This window comes from Oryctolagus cuniculus, chromosome 4 (genome assembly GCF_051225735.1).
Source record: "Oryctolagus cuniculus isolate XC-2025 breed Fujian yellow rabbit chromosome 4, ASM5122573v1, whole genome shotgun sequence".
Classification (NCBI taxonomy): domain Eukaryota; kingdom Metazoa; phylum Chordata; class Mammalia; order Lagomorpha; family Leporidae; genus Oryctolagus; species Oryctolagus cuniculus.
In genome coordinates, this window is record NC_142870.1 from 124,629,568 (window position 1) to 124,643,420 (window position 13,853).

The 13,853-nt window shown below is 47.1% G+C and overlaps 1 protein-coding gene across 3 annotated transcripts in view; it reads right to left on the reverse strand.

Moving 5' to 3' along the window:
• Window positions 1-13,853, reverse strand: part of KCNAB1 (potassium voltage-gated channel subfamily A regulatory beta subunit 1) — a 452,219-nt gene that overhangs the window by 261,850 nt on the left and 176,516 nt on the right. Inside the window, exon 1 of one of the 3 annotated variants that reach the window (XM_051858804.3) lies at window positions 9,546-10,797. Within the exon in view, the coding sequence (XP_051714764.1) occupies window positions 9,546-9,766 (221 nt within the window). The 5' untranslated portion in view covers window positions 9,767-10,797. 3 annotated transcript variants of the gene reach the window in all.

The window sequence follows — 13,853 nt, forward strand, 5'->3', positions numbered from 1 at the left end:
GATGGAGTGGTGGGCTTTACAGGTGGAGGGAGGAACCAAGAACCAAGGGGTACAGTGACTCAGAGAAGCAGGAGAAGGCAAGCAGATGGATTTCTCCCTGAGCCTTGGAAGAACACAGCCCCCATGTCACTTTGTTAATGAAACTGGCCACATACGGTTGCCTTTACATTTAAACCTGCCCACTTCTCTGTAAGAATATACTAAAAGGGGCCAGCATTACGGAGTAGCAGGTTAGATTTCCACCTATGATGCTGGCAGCCCACATGGGTGCCAATTCGAGACCCAGCTGCTTTACTTCTGACCAGCTCCCTGCTAGTGTGCCTGGGAAAGCAGTGGAAGACAGCACAAGTCCTGCTGCTGCACCCAAGTGGGAGACCCAGATGAGGCTCCAGGCTCCTGGTTTCAGGTTGGCCCAGCCCTGACCCTTGAGGCCATTTTGGGGAGTGAATCAGTAGATGGAAGATTCTCTCTCTCTCTCTCTCTCTTTTTCTTCTTTCTCTGTAACTCCACCTTTCAAATAAATAAAATAAATCTTTAAAAAAGTAACACACCAAAAAGCAAATTAGCCATAATACAAATGTTAGTTTTCCTTCCTGGTTACTCAAACACCTCTGAAGCCCGTATATCAGATTTGATCTTTTCATATTTCCTTAACCAGGAGAACTCAACTGTTACCATTTTAGCCTTTTACAGATGATGATCGCATGAGAGCTGCTTTGTGTCAACTCAGACAGCCCCCATTATTCCTAATAAAAAGGTTAGAATATTTTTAAAAATGTTTTACAGCAAAAATATTAAGCATAACCAAGGAATGCAAACAAAGATATAAGGGCAGGCTTTGTAATGCAGCAGGTAAAATCACCACTTAGAACAGAGCATATCCCAAAGCGAAGTGCCTGGTTTGAGTTCCGGTTTCTTCACTTCTCCTCCAGCTTCCTGCTTATGTGCACCCTGGGAAGCAGCAGGTGATGACTCAAGTACTCGGGTCCCTGCCACGCATGTAGGAGACCCAGATTGATTTCAGGCTCCTGGTTTCTGTTTGGCCCAGCCTTCTCTGTTGTAGGCATTTGGGGAGTGAACCATGGAAGATAACTCTCTATCCTCCTTTCTATCTGTCTGTGTCTTTCAAATGTAATGAGAGTGAATAATAAATCAAAGCTTAAAAAAAAAAAGTTTAGAGAATGTTTCTCTTACCAGTGTTGCCATGCTGTACTGAAAAGTCTAGACTTTTACTTTAAATTATATCCAGCACTGGCTAACTTAAAGAAGATAAGAAGTAAGGAAAGCTTAAATGAGAGCCATAATCGCAGTTGGGAATCAAAATGAAATCTAGGGGGACAGAGCTGGGACCATTCTGGAAATTAGGAGGCTGAGTCTTGGTAATGGCTGTCAAGCCGTATGAAGCAGGAAATACAGCTAGCTCCTTTTCAGCTCAATGGAGGGCAGGCAAGAAGCTTCCAGCTCTACAGAAGCTGAGTGGGTTGCAAGAAGGAATTTTGTAATGCTGAGATTTTTTTTTGACTCTTGAATGCTTCAGCAGAACCATCAGGCCCGCTGAGCAGGTGCTAGGACCAGAATAGGAAGGAATTCCCTACCTCAGGTGACAGTGAGGTTGAAATCCCCAGCAAGCCATCCTGTGCCTCCCTCCGCCTCAATGGTTTATTGCTTCCTGTCTGACTTGACTGTTAGGCTCCAGACAAGAATTCTAAAAATTCTCACTCTGTTGTTGCCTCTGAGGACCTCAGAGCCTAATGAATGATTCTGATTCTTAGAAGGAAGAGCCAAGGTTTGTCATGACTGAAAGGAGATTACAGTGTTTCTTCCGAGGCCTGTACCAGTAATTGCTGCATGGTGCAAACTGGAAAAGCAGGGCAGATTTCTCATGAGGGCTGGACCAGATGGCCTGTGCTAGTGCTCTCAGAGCCCTCTCTAGCTGTCGATTCCAAGGGAGGGAAAAATCACTGCTGGGTTTCTGTTTTGGTTTCCTATCTGGGTAACTGAAAATCAACCTGCGATAAGGGTTTTTAAATGCATTTCAATTCTGACTTTAGGAGCAAGCTTTCAAAGTAATCTCTAAAGGCATGGAAGAGGGTGAAGCATATGCAACTTGAGATGCCCAAATGAGCATTTTCTAGCATTTTCTAGGTGTTGACATGTAGCACCGTCCGATCATCTGTGCCCATGGCTTTGTAGATGCCTTTCGGAGACACTAGTGCTTTCAGATACTGTGACATTAAGCACAGTATCATCTGGAACTTAATTTATGTCTAGACTGAGAACATGTACCAGCAGAGAGCTGCCATGGGAGCACTTTGGGGTCCTTATGGCCCTGCAGGAGTCAGAGAAAGCTGGGCTGGCACTCTCAGCACACAGCAGGGCTTTGCTTCTTCTCGAGATAAAATCTTGAGCTGCAAACTGTGCATATGTGGAGAAGGGACCTGCCCTTTCTAAAAGCGTTTCATGCACTGTGCTTTCTTCCTGTGTTGAAAAATGGGGCATAACAGAGAAGCTGCAATGTAGGAACTGAAGGAACATAAGGAACCGTGCCCTTGGAGTCCTGAGACATGGGCTTGCCCTTGACCCTGCCTTCAGCTTCCTGGGTAACTCTGATCAAGGAACTGGCCATTCTCCATCTTTTCTAGTGGTCACATAGTGTTAACAATGTTCAGTATTGAAAAGGACATTTAAGAGACATTTAGCCTCAATCACTCTATTTCCTGATTCTGAAAAGACTGGAAAACTGGTGATGAAAGCATTTGTTCCACATACAGCATGATTAACTTGCAGCCTTGAATCCGTTGCTATTCTAATGCCTCTATATATGAGCTTTGACATTCTTAAAGGGTAAGTATGAATCAATGTGAATTCCATTCTTCTCACAAGGCATGGTTCTCTCTGAAAGAGGGATCTGAAGACTACTCAAAGAAAAAGTCTTATATTTTGGTCAGATTCAACTAGACTCAAATCTCATACTGTTTAGGAACTGAGGACAAGACTAGGAATTTGATGCATCGAACTTGAGAAATCCAAGTACAATTTAGGAATCTGGTCTTCCTTTAGGAGGCATTGCAGTATTTTCTCCTCTCAGAATGTTTCTCGTGACCGTAGACTGAAATGTTTCCAGAATTTTTTTTTTTTCCGAAAAAGGATTTCTCTAAACTGAATGCACTTCTAGGGAGGGTCAATGAGTGAGTTAGTGATCAAGCACTCTGTGTGTGACAACCAAACCGAAGATTACAGCCAGAAAACAAACTACTTCAGGAAACTCTGGATTGATTCCTTCACATCCTCGTGTGCACATACATGTGCGTGCACACAAACACACAAACACACGGACCCGAAGCTCCCCACCCCCTCCACGCTCCCAGAACTGGAACCATGGAGCTGGAACAACATTTGCCTAACAACTTCCAGGAGGCTCCCTCCCCTCCTACCCTTTTCTCACCATCCCGTGGATGCCAGACTTCTGACTGCTGCCTTGCAGAGGTGGAATAAACTCTATGGGGTTGAATCAGCAACTAATTTTTAGGAAGGCTTCTCCACCTCCCTGTTCTCACCATTTTGCTCCGAGGCAGAGAGAAAAACCCACACCCATGGGTGTCAGTGGAAATGACAACGGTATTCCTTACCCACTCCACCCTCCAAATCCTGGCATTTTAAATAACCGAACTGCTCTCTTCCCTGGACTAAAATCAAATGTTTCTATCTGGAACCCAGCCACAGAGCTGGCTCTTCTCCTCTTCCTCCTCTTCAGCCCACCTATTTCCTCCCACGTTTCCCCATACGGAGACTCGCATGCATGCACACACATACACACGCACACACACACACGCACACTCAGTGCCTTTTACGTAAGCAGCGACAAGATTGATCTTTCGCTTGAATTGCTTTGATTCAAAATCTGCCCACCATTCGTGGGAGGTAAAGAGTGGTGCATGTGATGTGTGCTCTAATAAAGAGACTGGGAAAGGAATGGCATGGGCAAAGCATCTGGTATCTGGTCCGAGTCTTTTCTAGAAGAGAACAGAGAATGCTATAGAATTCAACAAAAATGATCTGATCTCAAACTTACAATGATAAGATTCTTGGGTGGAACATTTCCCAGATTAATCCTTTCCGAACACAACTTTGTGAGCAGACATATTGATCATATTGACCTTAAGTCCAAATAGCTTCCAGGAACTTCCACAGTGCGGATCCATCCCTTTTATGGTTACAAGATTCTCTCTCACCACTTCCCTGGACAACTCTGAGTGGGGAGAAAAGGGCCAATCTCAAAAGGTTGCACACATTGTGATTCCATTTAGATAATATCCTTGAAAGAATAAAATGAATGACATGGCTTAAAGACTGGTGATGAGTGGTGGTGACCAGGATCAGGAATTGGAGGAGAGGCAATAAACGTGGCTCTAGAGGGATAGCAGGAAGGAGTCATGTGATGATGGGCAATTCAGAGTCCTCATTTGCAGTGGTTATGCAAATCTACACATGGGATAAAATTGAATATACATAAAAACACATGGGGCAGCAGGCACTTGGCCCGGTGGTTAAGATGTCAGTTAAAATTCCTGTATCCGGGCCAGCGCTGCGGCACATCTGGTAAAGCCACTGCCTACAATGCCCACACCTCATATGGGCACTGGTTTGAGTCCTACCTGCTCCACTTCCGATCCAGCTCTCTGCTATGCCCTGGGAAAGCAGTAGAAGATGGCCCAAGTCCTTGGGAACCTGCACCCATGTGGGAGACCTGGAAGAATCTCCTTGCTCCTGGCTTCAGATTGGCTCATCTCGGACCAGTGCAGCCATTTTGGGAGTGAACCAGCAGAATGAACACCTCTCTCTCTCTCTCTCTCTCTCTCTCTCTTTCTCTGCCTCTCTGCAACTGTGATTTTCAAGTAAATAAATAAATCTTTTTAAAAAAATTCCTATATGCCCCATAGGAGTGTCTGAGTTTGATACCAGCTCTGTCTCCTGACTCCAGTTTCCTGCTAATGCAGACCCTGGGAAACAGTGGCTCAAGTAATTTGCTTCCTGCCACTCACATGGAAGACCTTGATAGAGTTTCAGGCTACTGGATTCCACCCACAGCAAGCACTGGGGAAGTTAACCAGTAGACACGATTTTTCTCTCTCTGGTCTTCATGCTTCTCCAACAAATATATAAAAAATTAAACACACACACATACACACACACAAAGTAAATGCATGTACTAATGGTGAAATCTAAACTCTGTAGATTGTCCCAATGCCAACTTCCTACTTTTGATATCATGCTATAGCTATGCAAATTGTTACCACTGAGAAACATGAAATTTAAGGGTACATCGACTTTTTCTATACATTTTTTAAAACAAATTCTTGTGAATATATAATATTTAAAAAACTATAATAGCAAAATGTGATTAATGTTAAAACTTGGGGAAAAAGTGACTTTTAGTGATATTTAAAGGTTATTGCTCATACAATATTTATTTTTGTAAATAATTCTCTTAAAATTTTCAAAGTATGTCTTTTGCAATATATAGCACAAGGTGATATTGACATGGATGTATGTTAAAATAAAATCTTTCCCAATGAAATTAGGTCCATCAATTTTCAAATAGATCTGGAACTAAACTGTCAATTTCAGAATGAAGGAAGATAATTTACAAATTAAAACGGCTAACTCACAAATTCTGAGTGACACACTGAGGCCAGGCCAAACACCAGCACCTGGATCATTCTAAAAAGTTATCTCTGGGTGAGCATTTGACACAGCAGCGAAGATGCTGCTTGGGATGTCCACACTCCATACTAGACTGCCAGGGTTCGAGTCCCAGCTCCACCACCTCCAATTCCAGTTCCTGATAATGAGCACCCTGGGAGGCAGCAGGCAAGGGTTCAAAAACTTGGGTCCAAGCCACACGCATGGGAAACCTAGACTGAGTTCCAAATTCTTGGCTTCAGCCTTGCCCACCCTGGGCTGTTACTGGTATTTGAGGCATAAACTAGCAAATTAAAGATCTCTGTCTCTGTCTCTCTGCCTTTCAAATAAGTAAATATAGTAAAATAAAAATTTTAAAATGTATAGATATTAAAAATAAAATAGTTGTTCTAAAATGGAACAAAACCAACCAACCAAGCAAGCACAAACAAGCACACAAACCTAGTTTACCAGGTGTTCTGAGTAATTTGTTGATCTTAGGATGGCAGGTTTGCCTCTGTACCAAGATCAGTCAGGTGCCAATCTGTTATACATGGATGCAGAGGTAAACATCAAATGAACACAGTGTGATGAACTCAGGGATTAAAATACATGTAGCACTACAACACAGGAACTCTCATACACTAATAAAGCACATCCAAAAGAACATGAGGAATCAGCACAGTTCTCTAATTTGCATACAGGATAGCTCTCAGGATAAATATTAGGTAGGGTCTTCTTCTGTTGGGTTGAGAGTGGGATTTGAGTGGTAGAATATTCTGGTTGATTTTTTGATCTTCAGCCTTGAAATGATAACCAATTTTACACAAGGTTCTTGCAGAATGATGATCTAAATGTAACAGTGGCTTTGAGCATTTTATTCTGCAAAATTCAGATGCTTTTTATGAGAATATATTAATTCTTTATAAAAGTTTCATGAGTTCTTTATTAGTAGATGGTAATCAGGGGCTAAGGAAAAAGTTGGGCTTTAAGCACCGTAAGGCATTGAACAAGAACACAGTCAGCTTACTTATCAGAGTTATAAGTATGTCCTCAGCTGCCAGGTAGCACCTCACAGCAGGGATGGACCTGGAGAAGTGCCCAGGATAGCAAAGTGCGTGGCAGACATGGATATAGTTACGTGTGCCCAAGACGCAATTATTAATCCTGGAGCTGAAACAGTTGTTAACCTCAAAATGGTTATGCTAAGTTGACCCAGGTATGACTATCTCTACCCCAAACATAGCCTTCAAAAAGAACGCCCCCACAATAGAGGATTTTATTATATGCTTGTTGATTTGCTTATTTATGGTTTACTTCCCAACCTGAATGTAAGCGCCAACCTTTGGCTTATACACCTTGGCTTACCCAGCTAAAGTTGGCTTCCTGGTATAGCTAATGATTGTCTCTTCACTTTGCAAGACCACTGCTTGACAGTTTCTGAATTTCAAATTCCGATGAAAGGAAATGCACAAAAAGACAATATTTTAACCCTCTACAGGGTTCAGGGATTTCCCCCTGGAAGCTCTGCTGATGGAACTCATTGTCTGGAATGAGAATATTACTGTGACCCCAAGGAGGAGGCAGTAACCTTCCACTCTAGCTCCCTCGGAAGACATTTTCCAGATTCCTTTCCTGGGCCAATCACCTCTCCCATTCTGTGGCATTATCTTCTATTTCTTGGTGCTTGCTATTGTTAACAAATAGTCCATATATGCCCACAATGCTTTAGTGACAACAATGCAAAAATATAAATAGTTCAGCCAATAAAAGATTTCTATCATTTTTATATAGTATATCAAAAAGTATATAGTCTGCCTCCCCTCTCCCAATGTAAGTCTAGTTTCCTAGACTTACATTTGACCTAATAACATAATCTCTTTCATGAAGGTCGCTCTGAGTAGAATTTGAAAGCAAGGGTTAGGACACAGTCACACACACACACACACACACACACGCAGACCACCTGACTGTCATAGATTAAGCCATTCAGAAAAACAGAGGGGGTGGACATGAGGCATCATGTTTAGTTGCCTTAAACAATGAATAACTTAGAGCCCCCAGCTGGCTAACTTTTTGGCAGAGAAGAGCTGTCCTTAGGCACCAGTAATGACATGCATCTGGGTGAACTTTGCTTATACTCTGAGCTTTTGGGAGATTGAGTTGAGCTGTGTTCTGGGAAAAACCTTAAAGGCAAGCATCTGGCTCCTGAACATCCTCCCAAGACCGAAATTCTTCCAATACAGTCATCCATAAGCAACCATGAAACCTTGCCACAAGAAATGAGCTGTGTTACTTTTTAATTCTTCTGCTTTACCAAAAGAAAGTTCACAATGCTGCAAAACTGCTGGAGGCCACAAGTGCACTGGCCTGTGATCTGCCTTCGCTCTGCAGTGTCCTGATCCTGGGGCCCTGCCCAGGGAGGCCGCAGCGAGCTCTCAGCAGCTGAACTGAGCGCAGAGCTGCGTGGTGTCCACCAGGCAGGGCTGGGTGTGTGCCACAGCAGCAGCGGTAGGGAAGGCCAATGAACTTGACACTGCAGTCTCATTGAGAGGACTGCCATTGTGGGGCCTCCCTAGCCATCACTGGGATATCAGGAAAAGCAGAGGAGACACTTCAATGAGTCAGTCAGAGTCACTCATATTGGTACTACAGTTGGGACAAACAGCTTTAGCTGCGGTTTATTTTGCTTTTTCCCACCCAAGGGTTTTTTGCTTCATGGCTCAAAAAAATATATCAGGACCACAGTGCTTTTTGTATCTACAATGAGAACCTTCCCTGGAACTCTACCAAGAAACTTTTCCCAAGGGCAACTTTTGTAGAAATAAGTTTAAATGCTTATTTCACAACCGTACTTGGGAAGCATGGTCTTCGCGGTGTACCTTATTTTGAATAGATTGAGTTCATCCTATCCTAGGACGCAGTTGCTAACAAAGACGTGAGATAGTTAAATGCAAATAATTACCAAACTCACATCTCCAAACTGGATAACCAAAGCCCTTAGAAGACACGTCAGAAGCACCTCTCCTCCACATTCACAATCGTTTCCAGAACCTAGAAGCAGCAGTTTTCAGGAAAGGAAGCCAGGACGGCTAGGTACAGAGCAGATGCAATGAGGCTGCAGGAGTCGCATAACAGGACAATGAAATTTTCTACTTATCAAATTTAAGTCATTCCCTGTTAAAGAGATCATCCGCTATTCCCAGGAAGATGTCTAACTATGCAAACCAATGCAGGGAAAGAGGGAGCTTAGAGATGTATGGTGAAACCAGGACTGCAACAATTGGCCCTTTCTCCTTATTTCCCAAGATCTACGTTGTATTTCAAGCAGAGATGTAGGTTTAAATACGGTAGTGCTTGATGTAATTTGCCATTATAGGCGTTTCTTCCTTGAACAAAACTTCCTTAAAAGCTGTGCATAGCATTTGCTATCTTGGTCTTTCAAAAGATAAGAGTGCAGGACTAGCTGGGAAACTATTTTTGATGGCAGACTCACAGGAACTACAGGCTGCCATAAAATAGGACACATTTGCTATTGAAAAACTACCCTGGTCTAAATATCAGTTTCTAGCCATTGTGTGGGTTTTCTTTTTTTTTTCTTTTTCATTTCCCGGGAGCCTGAAATCTATACAGATCCTAAGGTGTTCATAACACCTTAGAATACACAAAATGGACCATATATATAAATCATACGCACGTACTCACGGCTTTTCTGACCTCCTAAAGAACTATCTTAGAAACACATGAGTATTCTAAATAGAGCAACCCACGGAGCAGCAAGTCACTTTTCAAAAGCAATGGCCTGTCTGCACCGCACCTGTACAGACACGGACACCCGGGCGGAGGGAATCGTACATGCATACCTATATTTCATGCCAGTCTGCTTGGCGGTGGACTCTTTGAGAGAAATGTGATGCTGAGGGGTGAACGTCCCCAGGCTGCGCGCGATGATAGCGACCGTGCGGAATTTGGCCCGCGCTGCGTTCACCACATTGGGGGCGTTGGAGCTCTGCTTGCTCAGAAGTCGGTCCTCACCATTCCGACTCTTCAAATTGTGCTCTGTGCAGGCTATGGAGACTTGCATTGCTTCCCCGGGCAGCGCACGGGCCCTCTCGGAACCCCAGAACAGAGGCGGTCACGAGAGCTTGAGCAGTCGGGGGGCTTCTGCTCGGCTCGCAGCCCCTCCTCGCTAGCGCTTCCCCGGGGTTGCCGTCGGACGAGCCCGGGAGGCTGACTTAAGAGGCGGCCGAGGGGCAGGGGTGGCTGCGGTGCAGGACAGAGTCCCTGGCTCCCGGAGAAGTAAACAGGCGACGGCGAAGTTGTCCCGGCAGCTGGAGCGCGGATCTGGCTGCGAGCTCTCGCCGGGCAGGAGCCTCTGCCAAGTGCACCGCCGAATCCGAGCGGTCGGAGGCTGCTGCAGAAGCCTAGCGCTGAGCCTTCATGGTGAGCGCACGCGGCCCTGCCCGGAGCAGTCCGCGGGGCCTGACTGCGGGCGCGCCGCTGGGCGCCGGCTCGCGGCAGCGCAGGCAACCGCAAGGCGCGCCGCCCGCACCCTCTGCACCGCAGGCAGCGCCCCTAGCAGCCGCTAACTGCCAGCCGGGCCCCGGCTACCGGCGCTCTGGTCCCCTCGGTCTGCAGGCTCCTTCCCTCCCCCGCGCCGGGAGGACGTGGAGGTTCCTCAGGACCCCTCCCCACTCATTCTTGGGCGGAAGCCCGCCTCGCCCAGCCCTCAGTCGCGCCGACAAGCACGAGGTCCCTTTAAGGAGCGCGTTGCTCTGTGTGCTACGGGGAAGCAAAGACCAAGTCCATCAGACTGGGCTGTCACGGAATCAGGAGGGCTGCCCCAGAAAGAAGGGCTCAGCTGACACTCACCCCGAGCCCTGCCGCAGCACAACAGTTGGAAGTGGGGGAAGGCAGAGTGGGGGGTGCTTCTGCCGCGCAACACGCCAGTGAATTAACACGTGAATCCGCTGGGACTGGCTCGCTGAGACACGCAGCTTGCAAGCCTTGCCACGAGCCCTCCAGGCTCCCTTTGCCCTCTGCACGTCAGTTCTTCGGCACCTAAGTTTGAAGTTTCCTGAAAAGCCACAGTGCAGACTTTCTGGAGCCAAGTCTGCTAACTTCCTGCAAAATCCTGGGCTGTCAAGGATGGGCTGGGATGAGGGTGGCGGTAGCAATTCAGCACCACCCAGGAGGTGAATGACAGGTCCCCATCACCACGCAAGGGAACTTGCACACCTCCCCAGCTGGACATCTGCGACCAGCCGCTTGGGACAAGCACTGTTCCAGGGGTCAGGGGTGGGCCACAAGGGGGCCCTGTGGATTCTGAACCCACAGGAGGCAGGAACCCCATCTGGCTCAATAACAGGTGCAGAGCGACTGCTCAATAGATGTGGTTGAATCAAGCTGCTAATTTACCTGCCGCTGTGAAATGCATGGACGCTAAAGCGCTCTGGTAGATTTAGTGACACTAAAAACAGGACTTCTGGGAAATCGACTTCCTAAATGTGCCTCCCAACAGACTCTGCTGGGAAGCAAAAGGAAACAGCCTTTCAATCCGCAATATCGCTGCACACTATCTCTGTACCACGCGGCAGCGCTGGGTCTGGAGGGGGAGCGAAGTACTGTCCCCTCCACAGGTAACAGGTGACCTGGCTGGGAGGAGCAGAGTGCGCGGTCCTCAAGGGACTAATGACCAGCATTGGAGGGCCCCTTGTGAGTGGTACAGACAGCAAGTTCACTGGAGGGACGCAGGGAGGGACTGCGGAGCCTGGAGAAGTTCCACATTTTGATTCCTTCCCCACACTTCTGCTGAGTCCCTGGAACAAAGGTGGCTCAGGCAGCCCCTGTAGAGGGAACAGCATTTGATTAGCAGAAGAGGAGGGAGGCTGCCAGCCCAGGGCTTGGGCATCTTAGGGGACATCACAGGCTTTGGCTGGCTCCATGTGACTACAAGAGGAAAAAAGTCGGTCTCACCACTTCTTCCCAGCGGACTGAGGATGTAGGGATGACGTTTGCAATTCCTACAAATTGAATTCCATTCCAGGCATGAATCTTACCAGCAGGTAAGATGGAAATCACATTATGGACTCGTCTCCATCACCCTCCACACCCTTCCCATTCTTTATTTTAAAAAAATAAACACAGTGGCTAATGTTCATTGATTCTGAAGTAGCTTCAAAGGGAGTGAGGGCAAACAGACCAAGAACTCCTGCTTTGTGCCCACAGCTCATGAACGAGGACCTGAGGCCCCTGTTGATTGCCTGGAATAGACAGCAGTGGGCAGAAAGGAAGCAGATCGCTGGAACCCTGGTTTTTTCACACTAAGCCAGCTCATCAGAGATGATCAATGTGAATCGGCAAAGGAGTCAAATGAGAAGAGGAAGAAGTGGGAGGAATGAGAAGGCACAGCTCACATAAAGCAGTCTAGGGGACGAGACAGTGCAAGAGGGGTCAGCAGCCTGGTGCCTTCAGCCTAGGCACCGGCTCAGAGGGAGGCGATGAGGGGGCGCTAGGGGCTGTGGCGGCAGCAGGACCAATCCTACAAGGAGGATGGAGAGCTTTGAAGGAAAGGGAGCTCTGCATGCAGTTAGCCAAAGGGGCTTGCAGCTTCGCCAAGAACCAGCCGAGCAATGCCTGAGAGCAAAACCAAAACCAGAGCAGGGAATGCGCTGTCAGCAGAAAGCCCGCCAGGCACAGCCCTTCTGAGTCACCTCTTTCTCCCCTCCAGGACCACGCAGAGGACCTGTGCAGGGCAAACCCTTGCCTTCTAAGTAATTCTGAGAGAGGGAGATAAGGAAACAAAGGAACGGAAGAGGGAAGGAGGGAGCCCGGGAGGTGGATGGGAAGTTGCCATATTCTTGGGTAAACTTAATTCCCTTAAAAAAGCAAGATAGAAAATCCTGTGCATTCTGGTTTAAGCACAGCCTCTCACTTCAAAGGAGGGAATAATTGTCCCACATTCATGTCTGTGCCTCTTGTGTATGGATGCGTGTCCCAGCCTTTAGTCCATGCCTCAAAGAGAATCAAAGAACTGAGGCCAGAGGACGCTCACGGCGCAAGCCTCTTTCTTGCTGCCCACGGTGTGCCTTTTCAGATCTGATGCCACGCGGGCACTCTGACAGGCGGCCAGCAGCTTGGTGGCTTCCCCCAACCGTCTTCACCCTGCCCAGCAGTAATGGAGCAGTCGGCCTCAGGAGCCCGGAAATTAGATAACAGTTGGCAGAGAGAATGCTCATTCCTAATAAGTTTGTGCAAACAGGCCACATGCTAATTAAGCTGGAGAAATTAGAGTTGGAATATGCATCCTTTAATTGTCACAATAGGATTTGGAAGAGTTCTCATTGCCATAATTTCAGGTTTAAATAAGACCCACATAAATATATGTATATTAGTATCACTATCAATACAGATACCAATGGGTGGGAACTGTGTTCCCCAAAATTTCATGTTTTGATGCCCTACCCCCACCCTGGTATTTCAAAATGCTACTGTATTTGGAGATAAGGTCATTAAAGACGTAACTGAGCTGGGGTCAGCGCTGACATAGTGGGTAAAGCTGCCACCTGCCGTGTCAGGGTCCCATATGGGTGTCAGTTCAAATCCTGGCTGCTTAACTCGTGTTCCAGCTCTCTGCTGTGGCCTGGGAAAGCAGTAGAAGATGGCCCAAGTGCTTGGGCCCCTGCACCCATGTGGGAGACTCAGAACAAGCTCCTGGCTTCGGATCAGCCCGGCTCTGTCTGTTGTGGCCATTTGGGGAGTGAACCAGAGGATGGAAGACCTGCCCCCAACCCCCACATACACCATAGCTTGCCTTTTTCTTTTTCTTTTCTATTCTTTTCTTTCTTTCTTTCTTTTTTTTTTTTTTTTTTTTTTTGACAGGCAGAGGGATAGTGAGAGAGAGAAACAGAGAGAAAGGTCTTCCTTTTTGCCGTTGGTTCACCCTCCAATGGCCGCCGCGGCCGGCGCGCTGCGGTTGGCGCACTGCGGCTGGCGCACCGCGCTGATCCGAAGGCAGGAGCCAGGTGCTTATCCTGGTCTCCCATGCGGGTGCAGGGCCCAAGCACTTGGGCCATCCTCCACTGCACTCCTTGGCCACAGCAGAGAGCCGGCCTGGAAGAGGGGTAACCGAGACAGAATCCGGCACCCCGACCGGGACTAGAACCCGGTGT